An 18,844-nucleotide genomic window follows, 5' to 3' on the forward strand; every position below is an offset into this window, starting at 1 on the left:
GTATACCTATCTACCTGCCAATGTAGGTATTGGAAAGCCAACTTTCTGCTGTACGCTCACTCAGGGTGCCGCCTTCCACCTAAAGTGGAAAAGGTGACTGTTACTATCCTCTCTGGCCTGCTTCCATTGGAACTGCTTCCTCCCACTTCCACTTCACATCTTTCCAAATGATGTGATCTCAACATTGTCCAGTGCAACATCTCGGTACAAGTAAATACTTTAATGTGCTGATGCAGATACTCTAGGGGTGGAAAAATATGACATCTTCACTGCAGTAACTATATGTCAAGGACATTTTCCTGGGTGGACTGATAGGTCTGAGTTTAATCACCATCAAAATACTTAACTGTAAAGAAAATATATTAACACCCTTTACATACCACTTTTGAAGTTATTGTTAAGGGTTAGGCACTCAATCTGCTCAGGTTCAGACATGTTTGAATTGACGAGGTCTACTTCTGAAAGGACAACTTACCATTGGGATGCCAGATTTCGGTTATAAACTTCATCTTTGGCGGTCTCAAAGGATAATCATGAGGAAACGTTAGGTGCACTTTAAAGAATCCACCCTCACTGAAACACCAAATTAAAGACGACAAACATGTTAATTTCATAGTCTACATAATTAGTTTATTTTGGTTACTGGGCACAATAGGTACTAAAAATTCATAGACAGTGTACATCTTTATTCAACATTGCACAGGAGAAGACAAACTGTCAGCAAGAGAAGTTGCAAATGATAATTATTAACCCAATAAAAACTGTGGACAGAAAGGGGTTCATCCCAAAAATGACCCGCAACCGGAAAAAAAGTGGACTTCGATTGTTCAGCTTTCATTGATACTTCTATTGTGAAATTCATGTTAATATCCAGCTTTTGGGCAATAGATTTCCCAAAAAAGTCCAGTATAAAGACCTAAACATTTTGGGATTGTATCTGATCTGATCTGAAAATTCGACAGCAGGTGTGGTATAATCCTGTAAATGTAACCAACAAAAATATCAGTTGAGCTTTCCAAGAGACAGCTGAAGTTGAAAAGTACACGTTTCTTTCAGAAACAGTTCATTCATTTTGAAACACAGAAGGTTTGTATTTAGCTGGTTATTTTAAATGATGAATATATAGAGTGTAAGGCTGTATTAGAACAGTGGCCCATTGAAATCAGTGTAAGCAGTTTCTGAGAAGAGTAGAGGCGTTAAAGAACCAGGTCTTTGGGGTCCTGCACAATACGCTTCAGTTACAGCACAGTATCCCTAACCAAATATGTGCCTTTGCGTATTTTATATTGAAGAGCACTAAAATATAGTAACCATTAGTATTTCACTATAATTTTATCCTATAAATGCAAGTCTACAAAAACCATCTCTGTTTTTCCCAACTGTTCATGTCAGAACAAATTCATCAGTGTCTGAAAACTCTTACTCAGAGCTCCCAAACGAAATGCACCTAATATTAGTCTTTATTTACCAAATTGTCATTTCAGGCATGAAGAAAAAAAAAATATGTATCATGGTTCGCAACACCTTGCTGAATAGTAAAAAAAAAAAAAAAAAAAAAAAAAAAAAAGTAGTGCAAGTTTGGTAATAGCTCACTTCCCAAACTGTGGAAATACCAATAATGACTGGAAATAGTAGGAATTTTGTAAACCTTTTTATACAATTCTCCACATGAAACTGAAGTGGTAACAAAAGGTGTTTTAGTCAACGACGCCAAACACAATAATGCATAAAATGTTAACAGATGGTTACTTTCAGATACCTCTGGCGACTCATGAAAAGGGAGAGGTGAGCAAAAGGCAAGAATCTGGGGATTATGGGCTCTGCAGCCATGTTTGATGCAACTACTTGTATCACAATTTCCGAAATGATATGGTTGCAGTTCCTAATTAAGGGCAGCTCTGCATTAAGAGAGAATATATATGTATATATATATATATATATATATATATATATATATATATATATATATATACACATATACATATACATACACACACACACACACACACACATATATACATACACATACACATACATACACACACACACACAAAACCCTTTCTGAAAAGCAGATTATACGGGCAGGTATGGAGTTTTACTGCCACTAAATGCCTAGGATGATGCGCCATATAGTTCAAATTATTCCACATCTGCACCATAAAGCTACTGAAATCTCCTACCAGTAGCAAGTGTCACGCTAATTGACTTTTAGACAATTAGTGTTAAAAAAAGGGTGATATGGTACCTCCTATATCATGGGACAGAAAAGGTCAGAACTAAGGTAAAAGGATCCTTGTACCATGTGAAATATAGACAGTAATACATATTTATGGCATTTCTATCATTGTGCTAAATCCCACATGAAGCTATTAGCACCAATTACTTAATAAAAACCTTGGAATTCTAGTAAATAAAGTGCATGTGTTTTTATTTTTTAACAGTGTGAAGGTGTTTGTTTTCTCATTTATTAATTAAACCCTTACCAACCACATTTCTGAATGTATACCATGATGAGCAAACAATATTTTATTGGTTTAAACTAGGGACTGCCACCAATTTATCTGTAATGACAGAGTGGGGGGGATGGGAAATAATGAGATGCAAAATCTATTGATTTGATAAACATCAAGAATGTCACTGTTTTTGAACAGAAAGAATTTTAGCCCCTTCGCTACCAAACCTTTCCCCCCTTTAGGTGCCAGGCCTTTTTTTGGCTATTTGGGCCAGTTCGGGCTTGAACCCTCAACTTTTTGTCCACATAAGCTACCCATGCCAAATTTGCATCCCCTCCCCCCCCCCCCCAACATCCTAGGGATTCTAGAGGAACCCAGAGTTTATGGGCTCCCTTGGAGGAGACCAAGAAATTAACATAAAAATACAGTGAACATTTTTCCTGTTCTTACGCCCTAAAAAAAAAAAAAAAAAAAAAGGCTGCAGAAGAAGGCTTGTGTTTTTTTTCCCCTGAAAATTGCATCAAAGGATTTGCGGTGCTAAAATCACCATCTTCCCAGCTTTCAGGAACAGGCAGACTTGAATCAGAAAACCACATTTTTCAACACAATTTTGGCATTTTACTGAGACATACTCCATTTTGAACTATTTTTTGTGATTTTAGCCTCCTTCCAGGTAGTGACAAATGGGTGTGATGCCAATGCTGGATCCCGGACAAGTAGACAAAATACTGAATTCAGCACAGGGTCATTTGTGTAGATTCTGCAAGGTTTTCCTACAGAAAATAACAGCTAGAATAAATAAATATTGAAATTGAGGTGAAAAAAAAAAAAAAAAACAGCCACTTCTCTCCACGTTTTACTCTAACTTTTTTCCTGTGATGTCAGATTTTTTTTAAAACAATATACTGTTACGTCTACTGGTCTCTTCTGGTTGCGGGGATATACAGGGCTTGTAGGTTCATCAAAAACCCTAGGTACCCAGACCCAGTAAATGAGCTTCACCTTGCAACAGGTTTTCATTGTATACCAGGTATACAGCAATTCATTTGGTGAAATATAAGGACTGAAAAATAGGTATCAAGGAAGCCTTTGTATTTCCAAAATGGGCACAAGATAAGGTGTTGAGAAGCAGCTGTTTGCACATCTCTGAATTCCCATACTAGCATGTGCATTACATGGTATTTCTTAAACAGACCTTTTTTTTTGTTTTTTTAAAACACACTGCCTAACATTTGGAAGGAAAAAAATGTAGAGAAAAGACAAGGGGCAATATCACTTGTTCTGCTATTCTGTGTTCCCCCATGTCTCCCGATAAAAAAAATGGTACCCCACATGCATGGGTAGACCTAATGCCCGCGACAGGAAATGCAACAAGGACACATCACATTTTTACATTGAACTCTGGCTTATTTTTTGGAAAGTGCCTAGCTGTGGATTTTGGCCTCTAGTTCAGCCGGCACCTAGGGAAACCTACCAAACCTGTGCATTTTTTTAAACTAGACACCTAGGGGAATCCAGGATGGGGTGACTTGTGGGGGCTCTCACCAGGTTCTTTTACCCAGAATCCTTTGCAAACCTCAACATTTGGCCCAAAAAAAAAAAAGAAGAAAAAAAAATAAATAAATAACAAACTTTCTTCTCATTTCGGCAACAGAAAGTTCTGAGAGGAGCCACAAATTTCCTTCCATCCAGCTTGCCCCAAAGTCTCACGATAAAAATGGTACCTCACCTGTGTGGGTAGACCTAGTGCCCGCAAAAGGAAATGCCCCAAAACCTAACTAACACAAACATTTCTGAAAACTAGACACCCAAGGGAGATCAGGGAGGTGTGACTTGTGTGGATCCCCCAGTGTATTCTTACCTAGAATCCTCAGCAAATTGCAAATTTCGCTTAACAAAAATAAAAAATAAAAATAAATCACATTTCTGTGTGGGATCACCGCACTGGGACAAATTTCCTACCACCCAACGTTCCCCTTAGTCTATATAGTCAATTTCCTTATTTTGCCGATCTACTGCTGGGGCTGGAGGAAGCAGTAAGCAATACTTCCAGGACTGGAATGCCTTTAAGTCTGCCAACCTACTAACATGTTTGTTTTAAGGTTTTTCACCATCTCTTCTCTAATCTTTTCTCATAATGAGAAAGGTTGGAAATTTACTCCTGACCATGGCAGAAGTAGAAGTTCTTCCAGGGTTGGGAAAAAAGTGGTTGGAGGGAAAGTGAACTTGTAAACGCTCAATATATTTTCACATGAGCAAATTTATACATGCACATTTGCTCGTGTTAAAATACAGTTCACAAATATTTTCTAGTAGTACGATTTCCTGGTCTACTTTCGTAAGTTCTTGTGAATTCATGAAAGCCACTAATTCAAAGACATATACCATGGGTGCACTTTTGTGACTTTCTTTAAGAATTGGGTCCCTTATTAGGTCTGGCGTTAACAAAGACATTTTGTTTTTATTAAACTTCTATTTCTCTATCAGTTGCCTTTACTGTGAGTGAACGCATTCTACTCTCCCACAAGGAACATATTGCCACACAACGTAGTTTTTCTCAGTGGCAAGAACTACTGTGGCAATCAGTGGCATAATGAAACTGGAGCGCTCTACCCCTGCAAAGAACATGGAGCCCCCCCCCCCACCCCGTCCCACTCCAGACTCACTCAGGGCAGGTGCTGTGCTATGCTTGGGGGGGGGGGGGGGGGGGGGGGGGGGGAGTGGGAGGCTGGGGGGCCTTTGTTACATCACCTTTTTGCCAGTGTTTGTTACAATGGTGAGGGCCTGGCAGCTCCCACAAAAATAAAGTGTTACAAAAGCCATGTCAGACACACATTGACAAAACCAAAAGACTCACAAAAAAAATGTCAGATCGGTTGGCTTTGCCAGTGCTGGTTTATTTCCATGCTTCCCATAATCTTGTTAAAAATGGTTACACTGATTTTCCCTTAGGAATATTTTTGGGAAATACTAGCATACATCAACACATTTTACTAAATGGTGCTTAAAAGAAATGGCACCTAAAATTTCACAGTAGCGAAACATTTTTTTTCCTACTTACATTTTTTTCGGACCATTTTATTTTGAAAGCAAATAATAATCACTCTTGCTTACCAGCTTCTGCAAACATCTAATCAGAGAGCATTCTGGGAGCATTATACTTAACCACAAATTGTTAAACAATTCAAACGTGTGTACACTTTTTTTTTTACTGGAACCAGTCAGTAGTGCAGTGTGACCTTAAAACCTATTTACAGTGCTCACCTTAATAATGAAGGGTTTTCATTAATGAACCATAAATACAAGTTAGAATAGTATTCATATACATGGACACACATATTACCTTAACTGCAGACAGTTCCTTTCTCTGTAAACTGGCAGCCAAAGGGTTTGAGCTGCAGGGGGTTGGGCCTACTTGTCCCAAGGACAAAATAAACATGAAAAGATGTTGCCCTTGACACTAAACAATATGTCCCGAGCGTGGGGCGATAGGAATTCCACATCCATCCGTGTGAAAGTGTAGAATGCTGTCACTCACAGTGAAGCCAACCGATATAGAATTTTAATACAAACAATCAATTTGGGGCCCAATTCTCAAAGAACATCACAACAATGCACACACACATAGTATATGTCCTTGCATTAGTGCAGATTTTACAGCTTTCATGAGTTCACTTTAATTTACAGAAGTGGGCCCGGAAATTGTACTCCTAGAAAATATTTGTGAACCTTATTTTAACACGAGAAAGTGTGCATATCTAGATTTGCTCATGTGAAAATCTGTTTAGCTTTTACAAGTTCACTTTCCCTCCAACCACTTTTTCCCAACCCTGCAGGAAGTTTTACTTCTGCCCTTGTCAGGAGTAAATTTCTAACCTCTCTCTCTATGGGAAAAGATTAGAGAAGAGATTGTGTAAACCCCTAAAGTATGCAAGTTAGTAGGTTTGCACAGACTCAAAAGGGCATTCCAACCCTAAAACTACTGCTTACCCCTATCTCCAGCCTCAGGATGTAGATCTAATGAATGATGCCGAAATAAGAAAATTGCTAGTATTCAAGCCCTACTGCAGTATGGGCCCTAGTATGATCAGAGAATCTATTGTCAGAGCTCTTATATAATGAGATCGCTGCCATAAATTGTCGCCAAACTACATAGCACCAAAGGCACAAGTGGAATTTGCTTTGTTTTACAGGACAAGTAGATTTATGAAGCAACCTGTCCCATGGACAAGTAGATATTTTATAAAAATCCACACCCCTGCCTGTTCTCTTTTCTAACGCTTCCAGGTGAAAATCTTTATTGTTCAATATCGCTTCACCCCAATATCTTACTCTGTTTCATTAAATCAAGCAAAGAACTCTTTACCCCACCTCTATCACTTGGCCACCCACTTTTCTGAACACATTGTAGGCACTTCTATCACTTGGCCACCCACTTTTCTGAACACATTGTAGGCACTTTATTTTCCACCCTTGACTTTTTTCTGACTCGAAACCCATGTCCGCTCGAGGTCACTAACTAGATGGCCAACCTTTTTAAAGACTTTTCCTCAAACATCTTCCTCCCTCCACCCAAAATCTTATTTGTCCCTTTTAACTTCACTCACTATAAGAATCTCATCAAGATGGATACAAAGGCACACAATGTCCCAGTAAATGTTTGAATGAAAGCATGTTAAAATAAATATTGACAAAGCCAGGAGTCTTGCCTACGCAAGAGCTATTGGCTTTGCTAATGTTTTAGCCATATTGTACACAACCATGACTGCTGTTCAACATGTCTAGAAGTCAGTTAGAGCAGAGAAGAGTGGTGCAAAGAGGAGAAGAACAGCACAGAGTGGAGAGTTACGGGGCATAGAGGGGACCAGGAAGGAGTATGCTGAGGGGACTGGCAGAAGGGAGCAGCAGAGAGGAGCAGCCAGAGGGGAGAGAGTAGCGACATGGAGTGGGCAAAAAGGAGCAGAGTGCCGTAGAGTGAAGTGGAGTAAAATGTTAGAGCGGAGTGGCGGAGTGGCGAAGCATGGCGTGTCGTAGATTTGAGTAAGGTTGGGTGAAGTGTAGTAGAATGATGCAGCATATTGTTTTAGTGAAGTGTCAGAGGGAAGTAGACTGGCCTACAGTGAAGTGGCATAGAGTGTTGTTAAGCAGGTGTAGAATGGAGCAGAGTTTCATAAAGTAGAGTGTTGCATAGCAGCGTAGAGTGAAGAAGAGTGGAGTTGAGTAGAGTACAGCAACATAGGGCAGAGTAGAGTCTTGTACACTGCAGTGGCATAGAGTGGAGTATGCATGGTGCTGTTGTGCACTGCCATTAAAAACAACACATTTTCAATTGAAATAACGATAACATTTTAAAAGACATACAATTGTACTGATTTGACTATGCACCCCACACACATCATAAATGTGTGGAAATGGTATCCCCTAGTGTATTGATCGTATTCAAATACTTTTTCAAGCACAATTCAGAAGTACATAAAAATTTACTTCATTGTGCTTTCCTAATTCTGACATGAGCTGAAAAAATTGCACAGTTCATTAACAGGTATTTAAGTTTAGTTGTATACTAATAAAAGAAATAAAAGAAAAAAAAAAAATAAAAAAAAAAAAACACAAACAACAAAGCCTTTAGTAAACAAGTAAGTAAAATTAATTTGGAGAGCGCACAGTACCTAGGTGTCACTGCTGCACTAGCGAAACCCAGAATCATTGACAAGAGGCAGGGAGAACAAAAGAAACAGACAAGAAACCCCTACGCAGAATCAAAATGAAAAACGTCACCCCTTTCATACACCCAAATTGTCAGATAAAGCCGCCCACTTTGAAGTCAGAGAAAGAAACGTGAACACCAAGCTCAGTCAGAATATAGAGCCTGACATTTGGCCTATGTGTTTAAATGCACAGGAAGTGGGACAAGATAAGAAAATGTAAAGGGATGTTTACAGAAAGAGAGTGCTGTGGAATAATACAGCAAACAGGGTATGCTCCACAGGATGAACTAACTCAAGCTGGACACCCTAAAAAAAATAAAGTCAGCAAACAGAAAGCAAGCGAATGTGAGTTACAAAACCACAAAGCCAATGGTAAGGAGAGGGTGGAAAGCATTCCTAGGTCAGCTTTTCTGAATGTCTCCAAAATGTCTTTAGCAAAACAGACAGCTGCACTGTCTGGTAGGCTTCAACCTTTAAAAAAAAAAAAAAAAAAAAAAAAAAAAAAAAACACACGGATACAGAGGTCTTGCAATTAGTGGGCCACACGTATGTGAGCAGTCAGTCTCCTGGAAATCCATGAAATAGGAACATTAATAAGAGGACACTTTGGCCTTCTCCCTTACCTCCACAATGTCTATGTGTAGTCTAGATGTAAGCATTGTTAAAAAGGTACTTACAATAAAGTATCCTGTGGTCCAATTACAACAACCTCCCATTTGTAAATGTCATGGTCATCGATGAGACCAGCAGAAAAACCCTGCACAGGGTTCTTGTTCAGTTCTGAAAAATAAATTAAAGACTCAGTGAGTATGACTAGTCAAAAAAGTACATAACTGTGATGTGACATATGATGGTTTAAGTGCCTTAAAGCATTTGAAACGTGAACAAATGGTATTTCAGATGTACAAAAGTTCTGCTGTGCTTAATTTTTTTAATGCGTTACTGGATATTTACACGGTGCATACCTAGCCACTCGGGCAAACAGAAAAGGTTCTTGACAAACGTGAACTACTGTCTCCCAGCCACATATGCATATGGCCAAATCAAGAAAGTTAGTCAAAGAGAATAAAAAATGCCGAAAGGATCAAGCCCCCTGCAAGTTCATGAACTAAATAAGTCAAGCCTTTCATTATCTAGTTTGACAGTTCTAGACCTGCGATCCAGGAAACACAACAGTTTAGAAAATGTATTTCCCCCTCGTCCACTGTTTCTCATCCTTTTCCTTACAAATAAGTGTTAACCGTGTGTGCACATACATATTAACAAGCAGATAGCATGAAACTAAAACACAGCTGCACCCTATGTGTAGCAGCCAAGTAAGAGGGCAATGCCCCTCTTTTCACATCTTGTCCATAGCCTTTAAAACTTGCCCCCCCCCCCTTGGTGGTTACAATTGGGGCAGGACTGTGACAAGGAACAGTAGAACTCGATGTTATGAAGGCCACTGTTGTCTGAATGGGTTTGCAAACATTTGCCATTCACATCCAGGGGACAGCTCTTGTAGTGAGGAAAAACAACCAGGTTGTAAAATCTTACATCAGCAGGCCAGTGGTACCAGGTCTCCATTTTTGCACACTATCTACTTGACATGGTAACAAGTCTCATACCTCCTACAGAGGTGAATGTTTGGATAAACGCCCAAGTTGGGTCTTTTCCTCCTTGAAGAACTTCTCTCTCAGCTTGGGGGTCTTTTAGGAAATCACGAGACAGTCAGGATTAATATGAACTGACATTTTCCTTCAAATACAATGCTATACTACCTGTATTTTGTACGAATGGAGAATATGTCAGAAGCTTATGGAATTGAAGCATATTTTAATTGCATCCGTCTTCTTCGCACAAGTTTGTTAACAAGTAAGGATGGTCAAGACAGAAAGACCTCTTTAATTGTCCCTCTGCTACTGTGGTGGCCTCCTTTGTCCCTCAGCCAACCATCTTGTTTAAATGAAATGGAAGCTGGACGCCTAGACCATTTGTGACTGGAGATGTCTAATGAGGTATCAGATTCCCTACACTTTTTAAGGCTCTCTTAAAGTGTAATCATGCCATGAAAGGACCTCCTGTTCCTGGCATGAAATCTGTAAGATCATCTATTGGTTATGCCCTTTTGAAAGGTTTTGATTTTTTTTTTTTTTTTTTTTTTTTTTTTTTTTTTTTTTAATAGCAGTGTTTTGCTTACCTGCTACTTCTCTGCCAGCTTAGTTTTTTCCCCCCCTCGTGTGGGAAAAAACATTTCTTAACAAAGCTTTGCAAGTGACAGTAGCCAATAGCACACTCCCCAAAAAGAGAATACTCCACAACTATACATGAGTGTGGGTGCCTAGCACCCAATCTGTCTACCTCAGTGAACCCTTCATCCATTTGGTGACTGGGGCCCGCAGCCTTAAAACGCCACCGCTTCTTGCGAACCCCATTACCTTCATATAAAGCAGTCTCCATAAGGCAAATTGCTAGCAACCTAGCTCTCCAAACTAAAAACATCAGGACTAAGCCAGTGAGACATAATACACAACCGAGCCTGCCTCCCATTTCAACCCCTCCTTACCCACTGAGTGATCAATTACCCCCAAAATCATCAGAGTTAGGGTAATATGGCCAGAGATTCCACTTAATGCTCCCAAAAAGGCCTCAATTCCAAGCAGAAAGCGCTGCAATTTAAGACAGGAAAAAAATATATGCAAAGAGTCCGTCACCTGGGTACGCATCTGCAACCACTGCCACAAAATCAAACCGTTCCTGCAATTCTGTGGAGGCATAAATTTGACCATTAATGTAAAAATGTAGTTGCTACGTAGTCTCTAAATACAAGTCGGAGTATGGCGTCGGCCATCATAGGTGTATGTAGATTTAACTTCCATATACCCAGCAGCCGTCTGACCTGCCACCAGACCCTGAATGTGGCCTTGACAGTTTTAAACCTAGTTTTTTTTGTAGTAACCGAGTCCTACATTAAAGCCAAAGTAGCCTTTGGCTTGCATCCCCAAGCTTATCTCATAAGTAGTTGGTAATTCGGCAAAACTAACCTTATTTAATGTATCAGAAAGCAAGATACCATATGCTGTAACATACAGGACAAATAGAACAGTTTGAAACCAGGAACCGACCATTCCGAGCCTCCTTGGAGACGCAGAAGGATCATCAATTTATTGCTCTCCTAGGTCGACAATAACCCCCGAGAAATCGGCTACATGTGCTCTCCAAGCTTGAGGGCCAGTTCTTATTAATTTCTAACAGAACTGTCCTAAAAACATACAAGAACACCTTCTGCAAGATACTCATTTTTAAGACACTGCCCCTCCCAAATAATTGTCAAATATAGGCCATCCACCTAGATTCCACTTAATATTTCCTAACATTGGTGCTATATTTAATTCTGCAATCTTATCTACCTCTGTTGCGAGTTTCACCCCAAGATAGATGGCCTCTGTTACGACTCGAGAATTCTTAAAAGTAACACCCTCTGTACACAATACTTATGTCTTAAGTTCATTGAGCTTACAGCCAGAGTGCAATCCAAACAGATGAGCCTGAGCCTCAATTGCGGGGAGGGCCGTGCCACAGGTCCGCCATGAAAATCGCAACATCGTCCGCATATGCCAAGACCATATAATCAGCCGCGTGGATTACGATGGGTTTGATGCTGACACACTCCTCCAGCATCTGCAAAAAGGGTCTGTGTATTAAGCAAATAAGAGCAGGGGACATGGACATCCTTGTCTGGTGCCCCTTGAAATGAAAAAACTATCCGATTCTTGCCCTATTATCCTAAATTCAGCTCTGCGGGTTTTATAAAGGGCTCTGATTGACTTAATAAAAACATTACAGAAACCCTTCCATTGCAATACCGTCCACAAAAACTGCCATGATATGGATTTAAACACTTTCTCTGCATCAAGGAAAGTGAGACCCAAAGGCATTCCTGTGGCAGATGCAACATCAAAAAGCATGATAAAACTGCAGATATGGTCTGTAGTACTTCTGCCTAGCATAAAACCATGTTGACACGTAGACTCCAGAGGGGAAATCACTTTCCCTAATCTGATCGCCAATGCCTTTGCATAGATTTTTCCATCACAGTTAATAAGAGAAATTGACCTATATGATTCTGGCAATTTCGCAGGATTCGCCTTTTTTCTGAACACCACTATATTATTTGATTCCCATGATCTGGGGGTCACCCCTTTTTGGGTCTGCAAGAAAGTAAACAGCATAGCCTGCTGAATCTCCTGGAAGAAAATTCTGTAAAACTCAACCGGAATATGATTTGGGCCTAAAGCCTTACCAGGTGCTAGCTGACTTACTGCTTCATGTATTTCTTCCACGGTTATAGGGGCCTCCATCATAGCCTCTTCCTCCTTACTGATCTTAGTTGTCCGTAGCCCTGGGAGGCAATCTACATTACTAGTCAGATAGAGGCGATTCTCCCATATAAAGAGCCAAATAAAATTCCCTGAAGACCCTAAGGATGTCTGTGGGGGATTCATACCGAAGACCGGCCTGAGCCTCAATAGCCACAATCTGATTGGCAACTTCTTTCTGCCTAATCTTCTTTGCCAGTAATCGCCCCGAAGCCTCCCCCAACTCATAACATTGTTTCTTAAAAAGATGATACTTAGCCGCAGCCTCAGAACCAAAACGTCTATTGATTAATGACTTGAGTATTTCTACCTCCTGCTGCAGCCATAGAAGGTCCTGTTTATTCTGATTGTGTCTAACAAGTTCACTCTGCCAACCTAATCCTGTCGAACATGTTCCGAAACTCGTCCTGCCTTACCCACTGCTGATTCAGAGAAAAGCTGAGGGTGTCCCCCCACCACAGCTTTGAAAGAATCCCAAACCAAGTCAGCTGCGGCTGTTCCTCTATTATTTGTTAAGAATTCAGTAATGCATTTAGACATATGATCCCTGTAAATTTGGTCTAATAATTTTCTCTCAAGACCATGACTTCTTTTAGCTCACCCCCCTCTCAACTGAGACTTCCAATAATAATGGATTATGACCTGATATAAACCTCAGGTACCCTCCCAACAGATGCTCGCCTTACAAGTGTCATGGAGGTGAAAAAGTAATCCAATTGGACCAGTTTATTGTGGGGGAAATCGAACAGAAGGTAAAGCCAGGATCTTGAGTCTTCTGCTTAGACCATATTTCAACCAGACCGTGATTAATTACCAGCCGTTGTAAGGCCTTAAAGACACCCGGTTTCCTTCCAGAAAAAGGATAATTCTTCCAATATGGATTGATATGTGAACCCAGGTGTATATTTAAGTCCCCAAGAACACAAGGGACGAGGCCAGAGAGCCAGTTCTATATTATAAAATAATAATAATAATAATAATTAAATAACAACCACCTTCACCTTGTCCATATTAGACCCATATACGGAACAGCTCATCAACAAAAAACCCCATTTATCGCATTGAGTGATCACCCAATGACATTATATCCTTCTTCTCCCGTTGACTGAACATACCGCTTTCTTAGCTAGTACCACCATCCCCTTGATGTATACACCTGATGAGTAGATGCTATCAGAGACAGCCCCAGGTCTTTGAGCCAGGATCGTTTAGCCCATGAAACGTGTCTCTCTTGCAGGCAGACTAAATCTACCTTCATATAGCGTAGCGCCAGACCAACCATCATTTCTATAATTGAGGCCACAGATTTTGATAGCAAAGATGTGTACTCAATCCATAATCATAATTTTCGACTACATAAAGCCACTGCCTTTAGACTACTGTCATGTTGCTACCAATAGCCTGATCATTACTCAAAAGTCCCAATCTGCCCCTCCGCCTGGTACAATGCTTGCAGGCACGGCTCTTCCATTTGGACAACCTCTAAATTGTCTGCAAAGCAGGCAGGGAGCCTGTGCCTGCAGCCTGTCTGTAGGCTGGGAGAGGAACAGCGCAGTGGTGACAGTGGCGGTGGCACAGGTAAGTTTTTATTTTTTTATTCCCTCTCCCGCACGCGAGCCGCCCCCATTTGCCACTGCGAGCTGCTCCTGAATGCTCGTCAAAAAAACACTCTATTATTGCCCTCTTCAAGAGGGTTTCCGGAGCTGGCTGGCTGGGACTAGGAGCAAGAAATACAGCAAGCCATCAGTTTCCCTTTAAATTAAATTGAAAATCTCATGAAGGGACTAAACCTAGAGAGCTTTTAATCTATGTGGGGAACGTTTTGCTCCGTCAAGCTATTTCCAATTTGGCTCATCCAGATCCTAAATGCTCAGTCGAGGGCTGCTCATTTTTTGTTGGGCCTGACTATTGCCATTACACAGTAGAGCGACGGCAGCAGCTCCGTCAGTTAATTCAGTCCTTTCAGGCAAAGGGGTGCAGTCCTTTTTGATGCAGCCATTCAAATTAAAGGTGGTTTGGCGGGACAGACCTCGGTTTTTCACGTCAGAGATAAAGGCACATAAGTTTCTTGGTAGTCTAGGCTGACGATAGAATTTCTCTCAGCACATCTGGATTTTTTAGACTTTCTAAATCTGGATTTAAATCGCTCTTGGAAGGATCTCGGCTCTGTTGTTTGGGCCAGGAGTTTGACGTGGTTTGTGTTATGCACCCATTAGGTTGGGGCTGTAGGGATTAGTAAAATGCGTTTTTTTAGAGGTTGGGCATGTTGGGAGGGTCAGCACTCCATCACAGACCTGGGTGGTCCTTTTGCTTTCAGGAATTGGTGGTGGTGGGGCGCGGGGATCGTTAGAGGTAAGGGAGAAAGGGGAGGTGGAGTGATGAGGGGAGGTGGAGTGATGAAGGGAGGAAGTGGGTGAAGAGAATGTGGAATTTTTTCTCTGCCAGCCATATATGTATTTAGATACAATTTCTGTTTTTTTACTCCTATTGAGTGTAAAATATCCTCACTTTTGATAGTTTTTGAATGAGCTCCTCCCCAGGGTGTGGCCGGCGGCTCCTTCCTGGGATCTTAGGACTCTGACAAAACTGGTGTGCAGCCTGTATAAGAGCGCCCCCTTTAAACTTTTTGACCTCATAGCTGACATTTTCTTTGGTGATTTAATCTGCCAAACATTTTTTGGGGGGTGGGGGGGGGGGGGGGGGGGGGAAGGGTGGCACTGTTGTGCAGTGATCTTACATGAGATCTCTCCCTGACCGGCATGTGTTAAAGTCCTCTCCTTTACGACTGAAATGCTGTTCCGTTTTCACCTTTCTCAAGGCACTGATTTACCTACGCTTGGTCCGGAGATTGCTGATAACACCGATCATTTATTGCATGTAGATAGGAAGTTAATGCTTATTTGAAAGAACAGGAACATTGCAATCAATCAGGAATTTGTAGTGTGCTCTACTCACCCGTGAGGGTCTCAAGTTGCTATGGGGGCGGGGGGAGCAAGAGGGAAGGTGCTGCTACTGCTCGAACACCCAGGTCTTGAGAAGTTTCCTGAAGGTAAGGAGGTATTTGGTCTGGCGCAGGTGGGTGGGAAAGAGTGTTGGCGGCGAGGTGCGAGCATGATCTACTGACGGTTGTAGTTCTGCAGACGCGTGGGACAGTTGCGAGGTCGGCGGAGCAGAGATGCTGGGTCACGAGTAGAAGGAGAGTCGTCTGTTGAGGTATTCTGCTCCAGTGTTGTGCAGTGCTTTGTGAGCATGGGTGATGAGTTTGAAGGGGATTCTCTTGTTGACTGGGACCCAGTGCAGGTTTTTCAGGTGGTCTGTGATGTCGCAGTGGCAGGGGATGTCCAGGATGAGGCGTGCGGAGGCGTTCTGGATGCAGTACAGCCTCTTCTGGAGTTTGTCCATAGTCCAGCTTGATGCTTATGAGGGCTTGCGTGACTGTTCTTCTGGTTTCGGTGGGTATCCATTAATAGATATTTCGGCGAATGCAGATGGTGTTGAAGCAGGAGGAGGAGATGGCATTGACTTGCTGGGTCGTGGATAGTGAGGGGTCCAAGATGAATCCTAGGTTGCGTGCGAGGTAGGTGGGAGTCAGAGTGGTTCCGACAGTGGCAGGCCACCAGGAATCATCCCATGCAGAGGGAGTGGAGCCGAAAGATGAGGACTTCCATCTTGTCGGAATTGAGTTTGAGGCGATGGCGATGGCCTTCATAGGTCTTGGTGAGGGAGAGGATCAGCTGGGTGTGGTCACTGTACGAGATGATGTTGAAGTTGTGGGATTGGGCGATATTAGCACGCGGGCCATGGATACGCTGAAGAGGGTCGGGCTGAGGGACCTTACATAAGACAAATACAATTTATTTTGGTAAAGAACATATGGAGGATAAAGTACATGCCCATGATTAGTGGTTAGATTTTTACTGATATTCCCTCTACTAGTTCAGTTGCTCCCCTGCACTACACTGGGTGACCTACTCAAGGGCTTGCATCCTCATGGACGGAATGCAAGAGAGTCCAAGACTGCCATATGTAGCCTTGCTCTCTGGGCTTATTCTCATTCTTCTGTATCACACTTACCAAGGTGCGTCTGCAGCATTCTTTATTGCTGTTGGCTTAGTTTGGTTTCATCATCGGCTGATTAAGCAATTCCAGTATATTCCAAATCGTTCAGTGAACTGCATTATGTGTGAGATGCACAGTTGCTGTTTATTCTTTATATTTATGTGTTCTGAACACCGATGTTGCTTGTTAAGTCCTCATTAATAAGTACTGGGACAAGGAAGAATGGACGAAGGGTTCTAGCCCAAATGGGTTACACAGAGTCCTAATGCTCCTCATCACACCCCTGTAATCCTCCCAACCTAGGGTGACCAGATTTTGAGGAGCAAAAACCGGGAAAGGTCAGACATAAAGGAAGGACTAACGACTTTACACTCTTTTATATCTGGCATGCCCGTTTTTTGCGTAGCTTTGAGAATGTGTGCCTATACATGTGTGTGTTCACACAAACACACACATACATTTATAAGACTACACATATAAAATTAACTATGGCTTGACCTCCCACCCTGCACCTCCAACCCGCCGCCACCCACCTCTCTCTGCTCCCCACTCCTCTCTGCTGGGAGCAGACAGGTGATTGTGTTGCCTGACAGTAACAGGTACATTACTTTAATCATTGCATACTTTCTAAGCGTCTGTTAAATGTGAGCATACCTTGAATTTATGCCTCCCTAGATAATCTGACCTTTGTCCCAAAAACTGGGACATTTATGTAATGATCTGACCTTTGTCCCAAAAACCGGGACATTTGTTTATAATTAAGAGAAGCATCGGGACAGTCCTCTAAAAATCGGGACTTTCCAGGGAAATCTAGGACGTCTGGTCACCATTTCCCAACCTGGAGTTTAAAGATCTGTCGACAGGGTGTGAAAAGGGTAGTGCCTTTTTATAAGAATGCTACACAAGCTACTCTTTAATGTCATGCTATCCGGCTGGAGAGAAAAACTCAGTGTAAAGTAGATAGCTAATACGTAATCCTGTAACTTCCCCTTCTTGCCATCTTTTTAAACTACGGTTACGTCTCTCGCCATGCCCGTTTTGATCACAACCTCTCCTTGACACTGCCTCTCCGGTGGCCATTGCCATGCCAAGTTCAAGCCTGTAGGCAGCTCTGCTCCGGAGTCGTCTTACGAGGATGTAGGAGTCCCGCCCGCCTAGTCACTCTAAAACAGATATGTAAAGTTGAGAGTTACATAGACTATCCCAGCCCCGGCTTGGATTGTTGGAAACGGGTGTCACAAACCATCTGAAACCTCAACCCCTTGACATGTCATGGGGTAACCTTACACGTCCCGGTATACCTTATCAGAAGGCACAAGGCCTGTTACACCTAGCGTATCGCGTCACTCTGGGAGGGCCCGCAAAAGTTTCAAGTAGCCATGTCCTAACAGGGCGAGGGTGAGTCAGAGAACAGTAAGCCCCTATATAGCCAGATAAGGGTGGGTTAAAGGTCAGATACCCTACGGGTCATACTCGGCTTGTTCCATAGGGACACGGGTCAGCTGAGTTTTGACATGCGCTTTATTCGGTCACGGGTCAGTATGTCGTGGTATACCCTCGCCGTGTCTAATGGCTAGGTGTGGCAATGACCGAGGCTACAATGCCGCCCGCTTCCCCACCCCACGAACACCGACCGAAACGTCTACTCTTTCACCCAGGCTGTCACACAAAGACCGGACACGTTACCTGCCAGCTGCTTTCTCAAGAGAAGTACCGACTGGTCGGTCATAGTGCGGGGCGCGTGGACTGGAGCCACTCCGGGTCAGAACACAGGGCCTGTAGGGAGCCCAGCTGCCATAAGCACCCCGATATCTCTGGCCCAGACTCTATACCCCCTTCTGTCCCGGCCTTCAGCCACGGACATAGAAGAAAGACAAGCGTGCCTGGCGATCCAGGCCTCTATTGAGGCCTGAGTAAACGGAACGGCCATGTCAAAAGTTCTTTCGTTCGTTCGCTTTCAGGAGAAAGAGTGGTAAATCAAAAAGGTGTGATAATTGAAAATAACTTTATAACAAATATTTTCATAATGGGGCCACGCTGGGCAGAACAATGAAAATAGACACCGACACAAAATTATACATCGGCGTTTAATTATATATTCTTAAGTTATTCAGTGCAATGCCATATGCTAACAAATAATGTCTCAACCTACAATAAATTAATTGCTGAAACTTTGTCAGAAAATAATAAAAAATACCGATGTAGTTCATTCATTTCAAGATGCCATCACATTTCAGCACTATTGACTCTCCTTTTGCAGTAGTCC

The 18,844-nt window shown here is 42.1% G+C and overlaps 1 protein-coding gene across 1 annotated transcript in view; it reads right to left on the reverse strand.

Moving 5' to 3' along the window:
• LOC138266271 (ubiquitin-conjugating enzyme E2 G1-like) overlaps window positions 1-18,432 on the reverse strand; it is a 78,356-nt gene extending 59,924 nt beyond the window's left edge. The window contains exons 1-3 of the mRNA XM_069214877.1: window positions 18,265-18,432; window positions 8,839-8,941; window positions 476-573 (exon numbers count right to left, since the gene is read on the reverse strand). Coding sequence (XP_069070978.1) covers window positions 476-573; window positions 8,839-8,941; window positions 18,265-18,307 — 244 coding nt within the window. The 5' untranslated portion in view covers window positions 18,308-18,432. The remainder of the gene's footprint in view (window positions 1-475; window positions 574-8,838; window positions 8,942-18,264) is intronic.
• Between the last annotated feature and the right edge of the window lie 412 nt (window positions 18,433-18,844).

Source organism: Pleurodeles waltl, chromosome 11, assembly GCF_031143425.1.
Source record: "Pleurodeles waltl isolate 20211129_DDA chromosome 11, aPleWal1.hap1.20221129, whole genome shotgun sequence".
NCBI classification, from domain to species: Eukaryota; Metazoa; Chordata; class Amphibia; order Caudata; family Salamandridae; genus Pleurodeles; species Pleurodeles waltl.